Raw genomic sequence first — 18835 nt, forward strand, 5'->3', positions numbered from 1 at the left:
ACAGGCTTAAGTTGTTTTTGTTGGAGCACAGAAGACCGAGGGATGACTTGATTGAGGGTACAAGATTATGAGGGGCTTGGACAGACTGGATAGAGAGCAGCTATTCCCCTTAGTTGAAGGGTCAATCACGAGGGGACAAAAGTTCAAGGTGAGGGGCAGGAAATTTAGAGGGGAATGTGAGGAAAAACCGTTTTGCACAGAGGATGATGAAGGTCTGGAATGCACTAACTGGGAGGGTGATAGAGGTGGGTTGCCTCACGACCTTTTAAAAAAAACCTGGATGAGTTCTTGGCACGACATTACATACAAGGCTATGGGCCAAGTGCTGGGGAGTGGAATTAAGTGGGAGGTCTTGTGTGCCAGTGTAGAGCTGATGGGCCAAAGGGCTGCTTCAGCACTGTATGATTCAATGATTCTACACGTAACTTTTTTTTAGGACCTACCCTTTCTCTCGGTGTGAGTAAAGCTTTCCTCCTTAAGTTACAGTCTGACTCATGAAGAAACACATATGGGCGCATATAAGTTGACAACTTTCATCCTCAGCTGTAGCTATCCCTCTGACATTCCTCACTAGTGAAAGCAAACAGATGGCACATGTAATGGGTGGTTGCTCTGCCCATGTCAACATGGGAAGATTAACCCCATGTTGTGAATCCCCGATTAGACACCAGATAGAACCACGCACTTCAATAACTTGACTTCAGCACGCAAAGGTGAAGACATTTTGTGATAAACATTGTTACGTGGGAAGCTCAAGGGAATACTCACATGCACTGTCAATCCAACCCCATTCTCTCCAGAGTGAAGTACTATAGGGAAAAAATCTCTGGGAAATGTTTATTTTCTCAGCCCCACAGTCCATCAGGCGAGACCCAGGACGCAACTTTCTGAAACCATCATCTCAGTTAACTCACCTGTCTTTTGTAACATTTGGTTTTTTACCAACACCGTGGGCCAGATTTTCACTCTTGTGTTGGGACCTTGGTCTTGGGAACCTTTCTACAGTCAGACAAACACAGCGGGTGGAATTCTCCCCCAAGATTTCTAAGTGTTGAATTTATGTGAAAACTGGAGTAATTCACGCTGGTTTTCTTCGTGGGAGTTCAGACTAGAATCTCCCACACTCTGTGCAAAGCGCGAATACCATTAAATTTCAGGGGGTGGGCCTATTCCTGCTGTAGAGGTTGAAATTAGTGTGCTGAGTGGGCTGTAGCACATGCACCCATCTGTCAGTGCACGCACTGCCAGTGATCGCTAACCAGCCCCGTGACCCCCACAACGATGGCTCTCCGACCCCTCCCCCCTCCATGGCCTCATTGCCATTTCCAGGCGCAGCCCGAACCCTCCCCCCCCACCACCCCTGCCACTGATTCTCCCCTACGGTTACAGCCCCCCCATCCCCTCCACCACCACCACCCCCCCCCCCAGCATACCAACCACCCACCTCCCCCCCCCACCCCCCCACCCCCCCACCCCCACCCCCCATCCAACAGCATGCCATCCTTGGGCAGTGCCAGGAGCTCAGGCTGGCACTGCCAGGATGTCAATGCCCAGGGGGGTACCCCCCCCTCCTCCCACCACCGCCTAAACCTCTGGGGGGGCCCTGATTATCCTTTCACTCCAGCGGAGTCAGGCCACTAGTTCCCTGAAAGTGGGGAACTAGTGTAATCTCCACTGGAGTGAACCGTTCTGGTGGGGAGGGGGGGAGCTGCCAGCTGGCCCGAAGATTTCAGTCTCGGGCCCGTTCAAGTTATATTCAAATAACCATTTAAATGGTCTTTACGCCTCCCCGCTGATTTCTGGCATGGATTTGACACTGCTGGGAATCTGGCACTGAGAGATGCTAGTGAGGCATGCATGTGCATGCGAACCTGTGAATTGGCTGACACGATAATCCCTTGGCCCGCTGTGCTAGAATATTGAGTCTTGATTTTTTAGGTCTTCAGGAGGTCACAGAGATAGAAGAGAGAGATATGAAACACAATAAGAACATAAGAAATAGGAGCAGGAGGAGGCCATCTAGCCCTTCGAGCCTGCCCCGCCATTCAATAAGACCATGGCTGATCTGAAGTGGTGGTGTGGATATGCCGGCGTTGGACTGGGGTAAACACAGTAAAAAGCCTGACAACACCAGGCTTAAGTCAACCGATTTATTTGATAGTAAATAGTAAAAGCGAGTGAATTTACTATCAAATAAATCGGTTGGACTTAAACCTGGTGTTGTCAGACTTGTTACTGATCTGAAGTGGATCAGTTCCACTTTCCCGCTTTCTCCCCATAACCCTTAATTCCCTTGCCTACCAAAAACCTATCCACCCGTGACTTAAATATATTTAGTGAGGTAGCTTCCACCACTTCAACGGGCAGAGAATTCCAGAGATTCACCACCCTTTGAGTGAAGAAGTTCCTCCTCAACTCTGTTCTAAACTGTCCCCCCTTATCTTGAGGCTATGCCCTCTAGTCCTGCTATCCTTTCTAAGTGGGAAGAATCTCTCTACCTCTACCCTATCCATCCCCTTCATTGTCTTATACATCTCTATAAGATCCCCCCTCATCCTTCTAAACTCCAATGAGTACAGACCCAGTCTATTTAATCTCTCTTCATAGGCTAACCCCCTCATCTCTGGTATCAGCCTAGTGAACCTCCTCTGCACTCCCTCCAAGGCCAAGATATCCTTCCGCAAGTGCGGCAACCAAAACTACACACAGTACTCCAGCTGCGGCCTCACCAGTACCCTATACAGTTGCAGCAAGACCTCCCTACTTTTATATTCTATCCCCCTCGCTATAAAGGCTAGCATTCCATTCGCCTTCTTGATCACCTGCTGCACCTGCAGACTGGGTTTTTGCGACTCATGCACAAGGACCCCCAGGTCCCTCTGCACAGTAGCATGCTGCAGCTTTTTGCCTTTTAAATAATAATGCCTCCTACTATTATTTCTGCCAAAGTGGATAACCTCACACTTGCTAACATTGTACTCCATCTGCCAGGTCCTCGCCCACTCGCTCAGCCTATCTAGATCCCTCTGCAGACTTTCCACACCCTCCATGCAATTCGCTTTTCCACTCTTCTTCGTGTCATCAGCAAATTTCGTCACCCTACACTCAGCCCCCTCCTCCAGATCATCTATATAAATGGTAAATAGTTGAGAATTTTCAATCAGAATTTTCAAATCGAGGCATTGCTGAGCTGGGAGCCAATATAAATCACTGAGTACAAGGATAAGAGCTAGCAAAGCTATCAAGTGTTAGTTTTTTTAGTAGGAGATCACTATAATGCCAACAATATCGTACTTGCCTATTATGCTTCAAAAATTTATGGGTATAAAATTCTGTCATTATATTTTCTGAGTCTGTGGCTGGGTTTTTTTTTTTAGCCCTTTCACCAAGCGCCCCCCCCCCCACACCGAACAGTTAATAGCCATTTGCATTGTTTGCTGGTCGAGCCGCAGTGGGGTGCCACTTTCGGTGGGACCAGAAGATCTTGCCGGCGGGAAGTGCTGGAAAATCCCAACCTCATCAACAGCACACTGAGCATAATACAGCAAAGCTACACGGACCTGTATCGCAGAGGCTTCACCGAGAGGCTTGGACTGCTTAGAAAGTTCAGAAATTGTAATCATTGTAATAATGGAAAAAATTATAATGCTATGCCTTGCCTCAAAAATATTTCCGCCCATTAGCAAGGTTTGGAATTGCCTTGCCTGAAAGAAATGATAGGAATGTCAACCAAAACCCAAATTTGCAAATAATCCGTGTGTATATATTTTTATCAAGGGTCAATTGTACATCACTGAGTGGGAAATTTTGCTCACGAGTTTTACTCCTCATATTCTTGAAATAAGGAGACACTGGTACCATTTATAGCACCAATTTTGGACAAGTCAACTGGAACTTCTCTTGGTGTATAAAACAGTCTTATTATATCCTGCAATTATTTTTTACAGCATTATAAATTCATCACCCATACAGAATAGTTTCTCTGGGAATGAATTACCCTCAACGGCACTTCCAGGTTAATATTCCAAAGGTGAGGCAAGTGATTTGACTTCCAACTTCTGCCTCAGCCCTGGCCACAGACCAGGAATTGGGAATTCTTATCCCAGTCCGAAAACTTGAACCCTGGCATTTAGAACTGATCAATTCAATAGGAGGTTTCTGGCACTGTCTAGTTTCACGCTTTTCATTATAATTCAGTGAAGAGAAATCAATGGAAATGAAAGAAACTGCAAATGCAGGAAATCTGAAATAAAAACAGAAGCTTCTGGACAATACTCAGCATGTCAGTCAGCATCTGGTGCGAGTGAAACCAAGCTCCTGACTCAGGTCAATGATCTTTCATCAGAACTGGAAATAAAGCATTAGCGCAGCGGGTCGGAAGACTCCCATGGCAGCTGATTCGTGGGGTTTGTGCGAGGTTCGTGCCCCGCTTGCATCTCCCAGCACCGGATCTCCGGCAGCACCTGGTTCATACTAGAAATCGACAGGGAGACGTGGAAATGATCAAATAATAATGTGCATATAATCTAAATGAGATTAGCGGGTCTAGGACTGAAGTGTTTGAGCTCACTAGCACCTCCATGGAATGGAATGATATTCACATTTGGAAATTCTTAAACAATCCCCTACATTGAGAAGAAACTGAAACATTACTACTTAAATAGGTTGCCCAATTCATAAATAGAAGTCACTATATGATTCTGCTTTTGATGAAATTAAATAAGAGTTTAAATTCCTAGTGATCAACTTAAATGAATTTTGCAACAAGATTTAAAGTTTTTAGTCTTTTACTGTAACAAAGAGCAACATTGACGAAATACTACTCAGGCAGCACCTAATGTTCTAAACTACAGAAAAGATAACTCTTATTAATGTGTTAACATAACCAATAACTATATGTTAATATATACAATATACAACATGCTCGCCACAGGATTACAGTCTTAACAAAAAAACCTGAACATTTACTCCAAGCTTCTGAATGGTTCACATTTCCCTGTTTCACTGAGTTGTAAAGTCCAGAAACCATCCAAAGTTCTCTCATCCAGTCCGCTGAGAATTCCCAAACTGACTTTCAGCAGAACGTCCAATCCAATGATTTCTTCTCCTGGCCTCGCCAGGACAAATCTCCACATTTTTTGGTTTGCTGTGGGATTTGTTCCTTCGACCAGAGACCATCCTCATTCTGCATACAGCCTGGTAGCTCACAGAGGACTGGCAGGCTTCCTTCCTCTGCTGACCACACCACTCCAACCTTTCCCTCACTTACTGTTGCTCATTCTGTTCAAATCCTCTGAGATGGAAAATCTGTCCTCTGTCAGCTCAGCTGTTCCTGCCTTTGTTTTCAGTTTTGAACATTTTGCACTTTGCTCTCAGCAAATCACAATCTGGGTCCCTGGTCTCTGTAGGACCAAGCTCACAGGCTTTTCATTGGGCAGAACCCACCATAGATCACATGACATTTTTCATTATTCCATTTTAGCATTGATTAAAGAGACAGTTTAAAACATAGCAATCTTTAAAAAAACCTTGTATTCTTCACCTTCTATGTTCCTTCTCCCCTTTGTGCTCTACGAACGGTATGTTTTGTCTGTATAATGTGCAAGAAAATATACATTTCGCAGTATCCCAGTACATGTGACAATAATAAATCAAATCAAATATTTATAATTCTTCTCTTTCATAATGGACCTTCCAGTGTTGAAATCTTAAATGGTTTTACCAAAATAAAATTGATTTATTTGTAGATCTAGCTTCCTTTCCTGGAAATAACAGCAAAGTTTAGAAAGTAACAGCGAAACTTCTTCTCTCACAGAGTGCATTTCTAACAGTATATACCTGCCTCTGTTTCTGTTTATGTTATTTTTAGGCAATCAAAAGAACATTGCGTTGGAGGGCTTTCTACAAATTAATGCAATAAATAAACAATAAAATCCTTTTTCCAGTAGCGGTATGTATACTGTCTGTGATTTGTGTAAAGCAAGTTGAATATTCCAAATAATTTCCCTTCTTTTTTTTCCCTGTTTTCGTTAGATCCTTTAAGCTGCACTCAATACGGCACCTCCTACCAAAACAAAGATGTCTGGAAACCGGAACCCTGTCAAATCTGTGTGTGTGATGAAGGGATAACACTTTGTGATGAAATCACCTGTGAGGAACTGTATGACTGTGATAGACCTATAATTCCATTCGGAGAATGCTGTCCCATATGTCAATCTAGTGAATCAGACCGATATCCTGAAAGTAAGTGACCTGCATTGTTTTAAACCATAAAGATTATTAAACATTTGGAATTCATTTTTCTGTTATGCGCAAGGGATACTGATGTGGAAGCTGAGAATTCTAAAATTTCCTTCTGCAAGCATATTCTGTGATCAACAGTATTATGTACACGCATAGACTAGGGTTGGGAATGTTTTGGACTTTTAGCCACTCTCCACATTTTCCCATCCCACCGCGATGATGCAGGCAGGACCAGAAAAATCCCACCCTCAGAGTTTGAAGTTCCTCTTCAAATAATTGTGCAGTATCTCTGGCTGGAATTTTCTCAGCCCTTTGGAATTGGACATAGCTGAGGGAAGGCTGGCAAAAAGACACAGGTATTTGTCGTGAGAATGGCTGATACTTTCCGCCATAGTGCCCTTTTGCCAACGGCAGGAAAATTAGCGGCTTGAATGCCTCCTCATGGGAGACCTGTTGGTGGGACTCGGCAAACTCTTTGTGGGATGCAAGGGCAGACCCTCCCCTCTCCTTATTTCATGACAAAAACCACCATTAGTGCTCAGCAATCCCTCTTCCCCTCCCCTCCAGTCACTGTGGCCCTTTGCCTGGTGCCAGGATTCTCAAACCCCACTAATGTGTCTTTAAGGACACCAGGCCTTTGAGGCATCCTTTCCTTTGCCTCAGCAATGGACACTGCTGCTGGTGACACTACTGCTATTAAGCAGGCAGCTCTTGGGTCTGAGTCTTTGCTTGTGGCAGGATCTTCCAGTCCCACTGCTGTCGACGTGGTTTCCCATTGTTTGCACCCTCCGTTGTCAGTGTGCCCATGGCAGTGGCTCACCGTCGGTGGGATCAGATGATCCCACCAGAGGGGATAACCAGAAAATCCTGCCCTAACTTTTATTAATTATTGGTCCAAAATAAATGATCATCAGCTACCATTTTGTTCACTCCCTTAATCTAGCGATGCTTCTTTGTAAGTTGACACCCCCAGCGACATTACTTGCTAAACCACTGACCTTTGCATCATTGGCAAACTTGGTTTACGCTGCACTAAGGGTGTGATCTTACCTGCCGTTCACATCACACTCCCGCTACAGCAAGCTCGGAGAATTTGATGCCCATCCAAATCTCTGTTCGCTGCGGTGAGATGAGATGTGAACGGTGATAAGATTCCACCCTAAGTCTTTAAAAAATAGTTGCGGTTCCATGGTAGACCTTACTGGATAGCATTATGAAGGAATGATTTAACATGTAGATATCTTTGGCTTGTGTTCATACCAAAATCAATACTAGCATTGTTTTTAGTGGACTTTGCAATTTCCCCAAGTATGCAGAGTAATCTATATTCTATACCCCAGCTAGAATATGTTAGAAAGTATTGTTAATTATATTAGTGGATGAATATTTAAAATAGCCCATGGAACCATAGAATCCCTCCAGTGCAGAAAGAGGTCATTTGGCCCATCAAGTCTGTACCAATTCTCCAAAAAAGCATCCCACCCAGGCCGTCCCCTCCCCCCTCCTTCCATTCCCTCCCCTCCCCTTCCCTTCCCTCTTGCCCTCCCCTCCTCTCCCCTCCACCTTATCCCATTAACCCTGTGCATTTTCGATGCCTAAACCACCTAACTTACACATCGTTGGACACTAAGGTGTAATTTAACACAGCCAATTCAGCTGACTTGCACATCTTTGGACAGATGACATTGTGCTATTAGCCTGATTTTGGGTGTCACAATGTGCGTGGGTGACACAGTGGTTAGCACTGCTACCTCACAGTGCCAGGGACCCCCGGTTCGATTCCTGGCTTGGGTTTGTGCGGAGTCTGCTCTTTCTCCCTGTGACGTGCTTGCTAGGTGCATTATGTTGTTCAGAGAGGTTGGATAAGTTTGGGTGGTTTTGGTTGGAGCAGAGAAGATTGATGGGCAACCTGATCGAGGTGTACAAGATTATGAGAGAAATGGACAGACTGAATAAGGAACAGCTGTTCCCTTTAGTTGAAGGGTCAGTCACAAAGGGATACAAACTCAAGGTGGGGGGCAGGAAATTTAGGGGGCATGTGAGAAAGAACTTTTTACTCAGGAGATGGTGACAGTCTGGAATGCGCTGCCGGGGAGGGTGGTAGAGACGATTGCCTCACAACCTTTAAAAATACCTGGATGAGCACTTGGCACATCATAACATTCCTAGCTATGGGCCAAGTGCTGGTAAATGGGATGGCCATTAGGTGGGATGGGAGATGGGAGGTCAGGTGTTTCTCACGTGTCAGTGCAGGTTTGATGGCCCGAAGGGCCTCTCGTCCACTATATGATTCTATGATTCATTTTTTGCCAAGATGAAACATTAGATATTGACCTGATACTGATGACAATTAATAGACCTATCTTATTGTGTGCATGTTCATCCTCTTCACATCACAATATCAACCACTTCACCTTGAGCAGTACATATAAGCCCCAGTGGTCAAATTTTTTTATTCAACTGTGGGACATGGCCAGCAATTTTTGCCCATCCTTAGTTGCCCTTGAGAAAGTGGTGGCGAGCTGCCCTTCTTAACTCGCTGCAGTCCATGTGCTGTGGGTGGACCCACAATGCTGTGAGGGAGGGAATTCCAGGATTTTGACCCAGTGACTGTGAAGGAACGGCGATATCTTTCCAGGTCAGGATTAAATAAATTACAACATTTCTCTTCTTCTGGAACAGTTGCCTAAGATGGCATTGTTTTGTAAGCTCAGCAGAGGGCACCTCATGCACTGGTTGTAGTACTAAGGTGATTATAAATGGTGCATAGGAAACAACATTTCCCCATAACATACCTTTTAAATCAATATATTAGTCCATTCAACAATGGTTCACAAATAATTGCCTGTATTCTGTGTACAATCATTAAAATTTAAATGCCAACCACTCAATCCCAGTGGAGAACCTGTTCTAGTTCTAAATTAAGTCTATTTCTACAGTTTATTATCTGGAGAATTATTGATTGGATTATATGAACAAAGAAACAGTTTATCTACAGGATAGTCAAATGTTGCAATAATTCTATGTGCCAAATATTTAAATTATAAACAATGGTTGGGAACTTACTTTAAAAGTCATGCTACTTGTAACCCCCACCATTTTGCCTGGGTTTGCAAAATCCTACAAACTATTCTGCCTTGAGACAATTCACGCCTTTTTAATTTGTGATTGTCCCTCTCTCCAAGCGCACTGTTTGTACCTGCAAAGACTTGACTACCTGTAAAGACTTGCATTCCAGCCATTCTTCACATTCCAATCTGTTACTATCTTGCAATTGTGTCTTTGCCTATATATGCCGTGTTTGTGAGCTAACCTCCACTCACCTGATGAAGGAGCAGTGCTCCGAAAGCTCATGATTCCAAATAAACCTGTCGGACGTTGACCTGGTACTGTGAGACTTGTTGCTGTGTCCACTCTAAAAATGCAACAATGCGGGAGACAAGCCTGCAACATGCATTTGAAAATGAAGGCTTGAAGTTGGCTGGAGACTGTGAGCATCAGGCTGCGTCTCTCTAATACCAGTCTGGCACCACAATGCAGTTCACCCATTGGAGCCTTTGAAAATTCAACTGCTCTAACATGAAGCTGGCCTGAGGGTAAGTCCAACATGGGGCTCCAGCAATGGATTGTGATAAAGCTGGTGTTGCTGAACCAGCATGCCTGCATGGAGGAAAAGGCAGGTTTCCAAATGCGTTCGAGACCAGCTGGCAGGGAAATGAAGTGAAGGAAATTTCTGAACTTTTATCATTAAAATTGATTCTCCCCGATTAATGGAAGGGAAACATTTACTGTAAGTAAAAATAGAACTAAGACTTACCTATTCCTCCGTTGTCTCCAGTGGCTCAGATTTGCGGAACTCGGCATCAGAGTTCGAAAGCAAGCATTATGTTCAAGGTGGGTGGTTCAGGAAACCAACTCTTGCTTTAGGCTGGCACACACTGAGCAGTTCTGGAGAAAACTGAGCGTAAAAAATTGGCCCCCCAACTTCCATTGCTCATTCGGAACGGATATGAACCATTTGCTCTCCATCCCTCCCTCAGAACATAACATCAAGAGCATTTCCCTTGCTTGCATTCCAAAATGTACTACATTAAAATTTATTTGTCTCAGTCACAAACATTCCCATAACCAAACATGAATCTTTGATATTAAAAGAATATGTTTCTAATATGAACCATTTTTCTTTTTCAGTAGGTAGAGGAGAAAAGGTAAGAACATTTTGTAAATATTCTACTGACATAAAAATAAATATTAATTTTGCAATTGTAAGAAGATTGCGATGCGTAACTTCTGTTTTAAAACATTGGATGTAACATCTGTCTCGGGAGGGTAGTGCAGAATGGGCAATGATACACTCTGTCATAGACTAAAAACTGGTTGTAAATGAGATTTGCTGGTGTCCACTTTATGCTATCACTCAAGTCAAATTTCATCACATCGTATTTCGATTTCCAACATCCAAGAGACTACAAAAGACAATCATGCATTTGTTGTTTAGGATAGAAATTGAAAAGGGGATCGGGCAAAGTTTGTGAAAGTATTTTTTATCACAATAATGTTGCCTGCATGAAGATAATTCGATACCAGTGGTGATCATTAATGGAGTCATTTGTGCCAGTTATTTTTTTTTTATTCACTCATGGGATGTGGACATTGCTGGCTGGGCCAACATTTGTTGGCCATCCCTAATTGCTCTTGAGCTGAGTGGCCTTTCAAAGACTATGGATCTGGAATCGCATGCAGACCAGATCAGGTAAAGAAGGCTATTCCTTCCTAAGGAAGTCAGCAAACTAGATAGGTTCTTCACAATTCACAATGACTTCATGATCATCATCAGATTTTGAATTTTAGATTTTTATAGCCACGGTGGGATTTGAACCTAGGTCTCTGGATTACTAGACTAGTGACAATGCTACTATGTAATTGCTTCCTGTAATTGTTCCTCTACAGCTGAATATAGGATTTGGTAAAAGATTAACATTTAATGTGCCCAATCATTTGCTCAGAAAATATCACATATTAAAGTTATGCACCATTTTCAATGTTTATTGAATTTGTGCCTGTTGGACTCTCTCTGTCTTCGTAAATATGAGTGTCAGTGAAGAAATGACTCTTATTACTTTCTCACACTGTTTGATGTTAAAATATTGGCTGATATTTTACGACCTCGTAAAATCCCGCCCAAGGCCAACGGAGAATTTCTGTGAGCCACACCTGCCCTGATTCTGGAGCGGGCCATTAACTCAGAAATTGAAAAGGAAAGATAAGAATGATTAGAGGGGGCAGCAGACTTGCAGCCTGACTTGTAAACATGGAGGTGTAGGGTCACATTAAAAATCCAATTAAAAATCTCAGGCTCATCATACAATAACACCGGTAGGTAAAAATTATGTTCCAGTTATGTATGAAAGGATTACAACTTGCAGATAAAGTACTTGTGGAAACAGATGGTTCTTCCAATCTGAATCAATTCTGCTCTCTCCAACAGGGACAGAAAGGTGAGCCAGGTGAAGTCCGCAGAGTAAGTGATTTAAAATGATTTATTTTAATGCTTTCCTGGCTTATCCATTTTTTGGCCTGTTTGATACATTTGTTTTTGTATTATGTGACACATTTCCGAAGCTATGCAGTTAAATACCTAGAGCAACTCTTTAATGTAAACAACAACAGAATACTTTAGTAACTTTAATGGAAAAAGAAGAATGAGAATTTCAGACACAAGTAGAACTGTTGATACCTTCTACTGTCACTTTGTGGCCTCTCATTGATTCTTTCCATGTTTATCAGGTTGTTGGAATACGAGGACCTCCAGGTGCAGCAGTAAGTGGTACCTTAATATCTTTGTGCTCTCCTAAGTATTAATCGAAAATTGTACATAAAATCACATCTGAGTATTAATCTTCAATAAATCAGATCAACAAAAATATTAACAATTTAAAAATGTGTGTCAAAACTTTCAAACTGGAGTGCTGTAACAGTGAATAGTGCATGTGCATAGATCCCTGAAAGTTGGCACCCATGTTAATAGGATTGTTAAGAAGATGGTGAGTTAGCTTTTATTGGTAGAAGGATTGAGTTTAGGAGCCATGAGGTCATGTTGCAGCTGTACAAACCTCTGGTGCGGCCACACTTGGAGTATTGCATACAGTTCTGGTTGCCACATTATAGGAAGGATGTGGAAACATTGGAAAGGGTGCAGAGATTTACCAGGATGTTGCCAACTGTGATGGGAAGGTCTTATGAGGAAAGGCTGAGGGACTTGAGGCTGTTTTCGTTAGAGAGAAGAAGGTTAAGAGGTGACTTAATAGAGGCATGTAAGATAATCAGAGGATTAGATAGGGTGGACAGTGAGAGCCTTTTTCCTCAGATGGAGATGGCTAGCATGAGGGGACATAGCTTTAAATTGATAGATATAGGACAGATGTCACAGGTAGGTTATTTACTCAGAGAGTAGTAAGAGCGTGGAATGTCCTGCCTGCAACAGTCGTGGATTTGCCAACATTAAGGGCATTTAAACATATGGATGATATTGGAATAGTGTAGGTTGGATGGGCTTTAGATTGGTTTCACAGGTCGGTGCAACATTGAGGGCCGAAGGGTCTGTACTGCCCTGTTATGTTCTATGTTCTATGAAGTCCAATTTTAAGCCTGATTTTTGCATCAGATAGAGAAAATAGTTTAACAAAATAAAGATAATCATTTGTATTTTACTTTCCAATTCCCTTCTCAGGCCCAGTGGTGCACTAAGGCAGATCTTGTCTGTTTCCATTGTTAGCAATTCCCAGAACAGGTTGCTAGACTGTTGCCAGGGGCTTATAGCTTGAGGGGCACCAATCCACATCAAGCATGGCTGATCAGGGGTCTGTCCCACTCTTACAGCCAACCATTAACATGTTGAAAAGGATTTGCAGGTTGACACTCAACCTGTTTGATTGCTTTACGAATGCATCTTCTTTGGCCATCAGGACCTGGGTTGGGAGTCGAATCCGAAGCTTCTAACTCAGGGGCAGGGACATCACCCACTGCACCACAAGACTTCCTCAACTTTGCTTCTAATATATTCTAATTAATTGAAATTTCTGATCGTGACTTTGAGCCCAGTCGAATTTTTGTCTCTATTGCTTGGTTCTTGCAACCATGCTGCTTACTAAAGAACTCTGGATACATGCATGTTTGGATACATGCATATTCAGAGTTGTCAATATCAATTACATATTGAAACATTAGACAATGGGGTAAGGGAATTTCTGTTCTTCAGACAATTATTCTAAGGTCAGATAGGTTTACCAAAGTCCCTGGAGTTTGACACCATACTGCATTTACACCTCCCACGTGATAGTAAGGTAGCACATTACATCTTTCCTGAATATTAGTTCCATTGAAGCCAGCCCTGCCCACAAATCTTAATGGCCCATCCTACACCAAAGTAATGAGCATCGCGTGTTTCCACTGTGACAAATTGGTTCATGGAGGGTTTTATGTACGTGATAAAACAAATGAGTTTGAGTGGTAACTTGAACCATATCTTCACTGCTGCAACCCTCAGCCACTTCAAGTGCAATTTATGCTCATACTGCTGACCGCACCCAAAGCAGAAACCCTTTGAAAAATTCCTTTTACTGTACTGGATTTTTTTTGTGTAGATTTCTGGAGCCAAAGGAAATTCTTGACTATTTCCTTTGCCTGGCCTTTTCAGAGACAGTTTAAGAATCCTTGGAACCCTGGTCACCAGGAGTAGTCATTCACAACGTTCTACAGTGCACAAATCCTTTAAAACACAGAAAGGTTAATATAGTATGCACAGACTGCAGTAATACTACAATATACTGCATTTAAATAAACCTGATCCAGTTTGCATCAGCTTGAACATATGATGGAGACAGGGAACAGCATGAAGCAATTGTACAAGACATATTGATGGTGCAAATGGCTCATCTAGAAAGTGGAGTACGAAGATGGTAAACAGGGTGGTAGCTGTAATATTTGGGAGGGAAAAGGTGACTTTGAAGCTATGGTGCCCAAAGTTCTTCTTCATATGGAATTTCCTTATGTTATGTCTGTATTTTACAGATTAGTTGATCACAGATTAATTTGCTGTTATTAATTATTAACTCATTACCATTGTAACATGCATCTGGTAGGGTGGCAGCAATTTTTCTGTGTATTGATCAGTTTTACCCTGGGTTCATGTTTGATTGATATCCTCGGCACGTGTCCTGTGGACCATGTATTAATTGGATCTTTTGGAGAATGATTGCTTCCAAAAGACCATTGAACTGCAGTGGAGCATTCAAAAATGCACCAACTTGATGCACAGATAACAGAAATGTACAAGAACATGCATTCGCTTGAACATATAATGGAGGTAGAGAACACTGGAAACAATTGTACAAGAAGTATTGATGGCACAAATTGCTCATCTAGAAAGTGGAATATGAAGATGGTAAACCAGGGTGGTAGATATAATATATTTGGAAGGGAAATGGTGATTTTGAAGTTATGATGCCTAAAGTTCTTCTCTACTTGGATTTTCCTTGTTTTATGCCTAGGTATCTTACAGATTAGTTGATCGCAGATTAATTTGTTGTTATTAGTTAATAACTTATGACTATTGTAACATGCATCTGGTAGGGTGGCAGAAAGGGAACCAGACTAATGTCAGTCCTTTTCTCATTTTTCTTTTCCTATATGTTGTCCTCAAAATGGAATTTATTGTAAAAAGAAACTTGTTTATTTTTGCAGGGACCACCAGGTTCACAAGGACCGAGGGGCCTAGAAGGGCCAAAAGGACCACCCGTGAGTAATGATATGATTCTTTTCAACCCACACTCTATACAGAACATGTGATTTGTATCATAGCAAATAGCCTGAAGTGACTCAACCATGACTAATAGTATGCTCCAGAGAAGCTGGTAGGATTCTTTTCATATCCAATATCACATTATGAAATGACAAACTGCAATTATCCTAATATTACAGACATGACTTTAGAAGAGATCAAGAAAAATAGAAAATCATTTAACAATAGGTTTTCTTGGTTCATCCCATGGTTGATTTTGTGCACAAAGCACCATAGTGGTTGGAAATTGACAATTTGTTTGCTGTAGCTCAAGGATAGAGTGAATTCATATGAGAGGAGAGAAAGCAAACCTGGGAATTTAATCAAAGCTTTGCAACTTTTCCTAACACCTTCATTCATTCTTGGAAAACACTTTGTCTGTAGGGCGTGCCTGGTCCACCTGGAAGTGATGGCGTGCCTGGAATTCCTGGAGAACCTGGCCCTCCTGGTCCACCAGGGCACCCCACTCATCCTGGAATGCCTGGTGTAAGTATTTCCAAAGCATAAGCTTTGTCTTTGAGGGTGCTCTGAATTCTATTAACAGCTAATTTAAGGCTATTAGTTAGGCTCCTATTGTCGCTCACTTACACTTGACGGAAGCTACATATATTTGTACTCGGGGAACTGTCAGCTGTAGACATAAGAAATCTGTCATTTTTTTGAATAAATCCAACAATGAGAGACAGTAGATGCTTGGTGTATTATCCATGGCAATGTCTCATCCACTCAGAGCCAACTTGCTAACCAATCAGAATGACTTTTCTCATACAGTGTAAATTGTTGTTCCCTTTGAAATTATGACTGTCACAAGTAGGCTTACATTAACACTGCAATGAAGTTACTGTGAAAATCCCCTAGTCGCCACACTCCAGCGGCTGTTCAGGTACACTGAGGGAGAATTTTGCATGCCCAATCCATCTAACCGGCACATCTTTTGGACTGTGGGAGGAAACCGGAGAGCCTGGAGAAAACCTACTCAGACATGGGGAGAATGTGCAGTCGCTGCACTGACAGCGACTCAAGCTGGGAATTGAACCCAGGTCCCTGGCTCTGTGAGGCAGCAGTGCTAACCACTGTGCCACTGTGCCTCTGTGTCTGTCATTTAAAGGTGAGGTCCTGTAAATAATGGCCTATTCTTTCCTTCCAGTCAAGTCATCTCTCTTTTTTTGTGGCCTAAACACCCAAGATTCTTATTCCTAAAGCACTTTAAGAGTCTGTATTAATAATCAAGTGTTAGCAATATGTCCGTAATTATAACAGTTACAAACTTTTGTGTTCCAGATCACATTTCCAACATTCTGAACATATCTATTAACAAATTAATTATTCTTTAATTGTCTCACAATTAAGGCTTTTCTACTTAACTAACCTAGCTGACGTCCAATAATGCGGGTTTAGTTTTTCTTTCAAAATGGCTTCCGTCAATTTTTAGTTGAAAATGCTCAAGGACATATTAATTCAAATGACAAAATAGTAGTCATACTAAAACTAGTGATTTTGAAACTACCAACAGTGTGCTTAACTGTCAAACCAGTTGGGTTTCTAGTTTCTATAAATTGCTATTCGTGGATTATGTATCAGTTTTTTTTCACTTGTTTTATGCAGCCAACGTTCACTACATTGCATTCACTTCAAACAATGCTATTACATGTTGCTGCATTTTTCACACCAAACCACCTGATAGTCACAGAAACTTTCCACATTGGCATTTTTTTTCATCAGATTGTACTAGTTTCTAGTTATGGGGGATGGCATTTTTTGTTGAATGGAGTTAGAGCCCGATTGTATAAAAGTCGATCGCATGTAAAAGTCATATGATTTTTAGGCTGAAACACATTGTTTTTCATGTACCTCATGTGTGACCAAAGAATAATCTCTATTATTGCATCTAAAAGCTCAATTCATCACTCGTTAGAGCGATTACACATCCCATAATTCCTCCAGCTTGTACTTGTCAATGAAGGTGAGAAGAATATATGGAACTGGTTTTGACTTTTTGGGGGAGAAGCCATAAAAATTGGAAGACAATGATGAACAGTGCACTTGGGACTAGCTTAGGGGTTAAAAAACAGGGGTGGTATGGACAAGTTGGGCCGAAGGGCTTGTTTCCATGCTGTAAATTTCTATGACTCTATGACTTAGAAACAGGATATGGTGCCCAGCTTCCAGAAAAAGCTTTATGTAAATAAATCCCCAGTCTTGAATCCTCTTCAATCATCATCCTTGGCCTTTCCGCACAGCAAAAGGAAGACTCAAGCCTTGCCAATTGTCCCCTTCAGAATGCTGAGTCAATGCAAGCCCTCTGCATTTAGGTCAAGGGCTGGCAGCCGTCAGAATGACATTTTTAAACAGCCCTTCCCTTCCCTTGGCTTCGAACAGTATTTAAACCGCAGATCCAGCTGATAGTGCTGCTTTCTTTCCCAGGGTGTGGGAGTTGGCGGATGTTCCTTAGTAAAAACACACAGAATCCCTTCAGTGCAAAGAGAGGCCATCTGGCCCATTGAGTCTGCACCAACTCTCTGACAGAGTATCTCATCCAGTCCCATTCCCCGTAATCCTACATATTTACCATGGCTAATCCACCTACTTGTCTTGGGACACTAAGGGACAATTTAGCATGGCCAATCCACCTAATCTGCACATCTTTGGAGTGTGGGAGGAAACCAAAGCACCCAAGCAGTGGAAACCCATACAGACAAGTGGAGAACGCGCAAACTCTGCACAGTGTGTTCACGCAAACCGGAATTAAACCTGGGTCCCGGGCACTGTGAGGCAGCAGTGCTAACCACTGTGCCACCGTACCACCTCCCGGTTTTATGCACTCCCTTGCTGCTGGGAAATGTGCAGCAATGGTTTGCTGTTGGTGAGGCTACAAGATCCCGCAGTCAGGAACAGCTTGAAAGTTCCGGGGGATGTATGTATTTGTAGCATAATGCAAGGAGCGGTCGTCTTACAAAATGCTCCTGGAGAACCATCTTAATTCTCAGGAGGTCCAACTTCTTGCTTCTTGGGTCAGTGATATTGGGCTCCTTTTCAATATGGCGGCTGGATATGATGTCACCAGACCGCCCCCACCGGCACGGCGTGCTTTGCAGTGGCATAGGTGGCCCGCCATTGATTGGCGACGGAAGCTTTTAATCCCACCACCATCAACAGGTTTTTCCCTTTGTTGGCACCCTCCACTGCCAGGTAACCTGTAATGGAAAGGGGGGGAGGAGGGGTGGGTGGGGGGGATGGTGCCCTTGGCAGGTTCGGAAAATCCCGCTGGCAGGGACAGCTGGAAAATTTTGGCCAAGAGAACAATGGCACGCACTGTTTATCTCATGTCGGACACTCATAACATACACATAACAGTCATTTTAACTTATTAAGCCTTCTTACTCAGTGTATTTGACTATCATTTTATCATTCGGCTGTCATCCCTGTTCACTGTAATATGCAGCAGATTTTAACTCCTCCTTGCCCTCTTACAGCAACTTATGTCTCAGATAGCTGGCGGTGATGAGAAATCTGGTTTGCGTGGCCATTTAGGAATGGTGCCTGGATCTATGGTAAGACAGTTTTTAAAAGTATTTTGTTGCGTGTTCAGTACATGATAGGACTGCTTAAATTATGGCACAGAATGCAACACACTGTCTGTTCTGTGAAAATAAATAAAACTCGCTATATCAAAAATATATATTAGTTAGCTCGGAAATTGGAAACAGCACTTGTATATCTTACATTTTGGGCAGAGTGTTACGTCCAGCAAAA

The 18835-nt window shown here is 42.6% G+C and overlaps 1 protein-coding gene across 1 annotated transcript in view; it reads left to right on the forward strand.

Annotated features, from left to right (window-relative positions):
* The window catches only part of col5a2b (collagen, type V, alpha 2b), a 272414-nt gene that overhangs the window by 120978 nt on the left and 132601 nt on the right, over positions 1-18835 (forward strand). The window contains exons 2-8 of the mRNA XM_080198839.1: positions 6034-6243; positions 10435-10451; positions 11732-11764; positions 12031-12063; positions 14986-15039; positions 15467-15568; positions 18556-18633. Coding sequence (XP_080054965.1) covers positions 6034-6243; positions 10435-10451; positions 11732-11764; positions 12031-12063; positions 14986-15039; positions 15467-15568; positions 18556-18633 — 527 coding nt within the window. The remainder of the gene's footprint in view (positions 1-6033; positions 6244-10434; positions 10452-11731; positions 11765-12030; positions 12064-14985; positions 15040-15466; positions 15569-18555; positions 18634-18835) is intronic.

The sequence above is a fragment of the Carcharhinus amblyrhynchos genome, chromosome 11 (genome assembly GCF_965287045.1).
Source record: "Carcharhinus amblyrhynchos chromosome 11, sCarAmb.v2.hapA, whole genome shotgun sequence".
NCBI classification, from domain to species: Eukaryota; Metazoa; Chordata; class Chondrichthyes; order Carcharhiniformes; family Carcharhinidae; genus Carcharhinus; species Carcharhinus amblyrhynchos.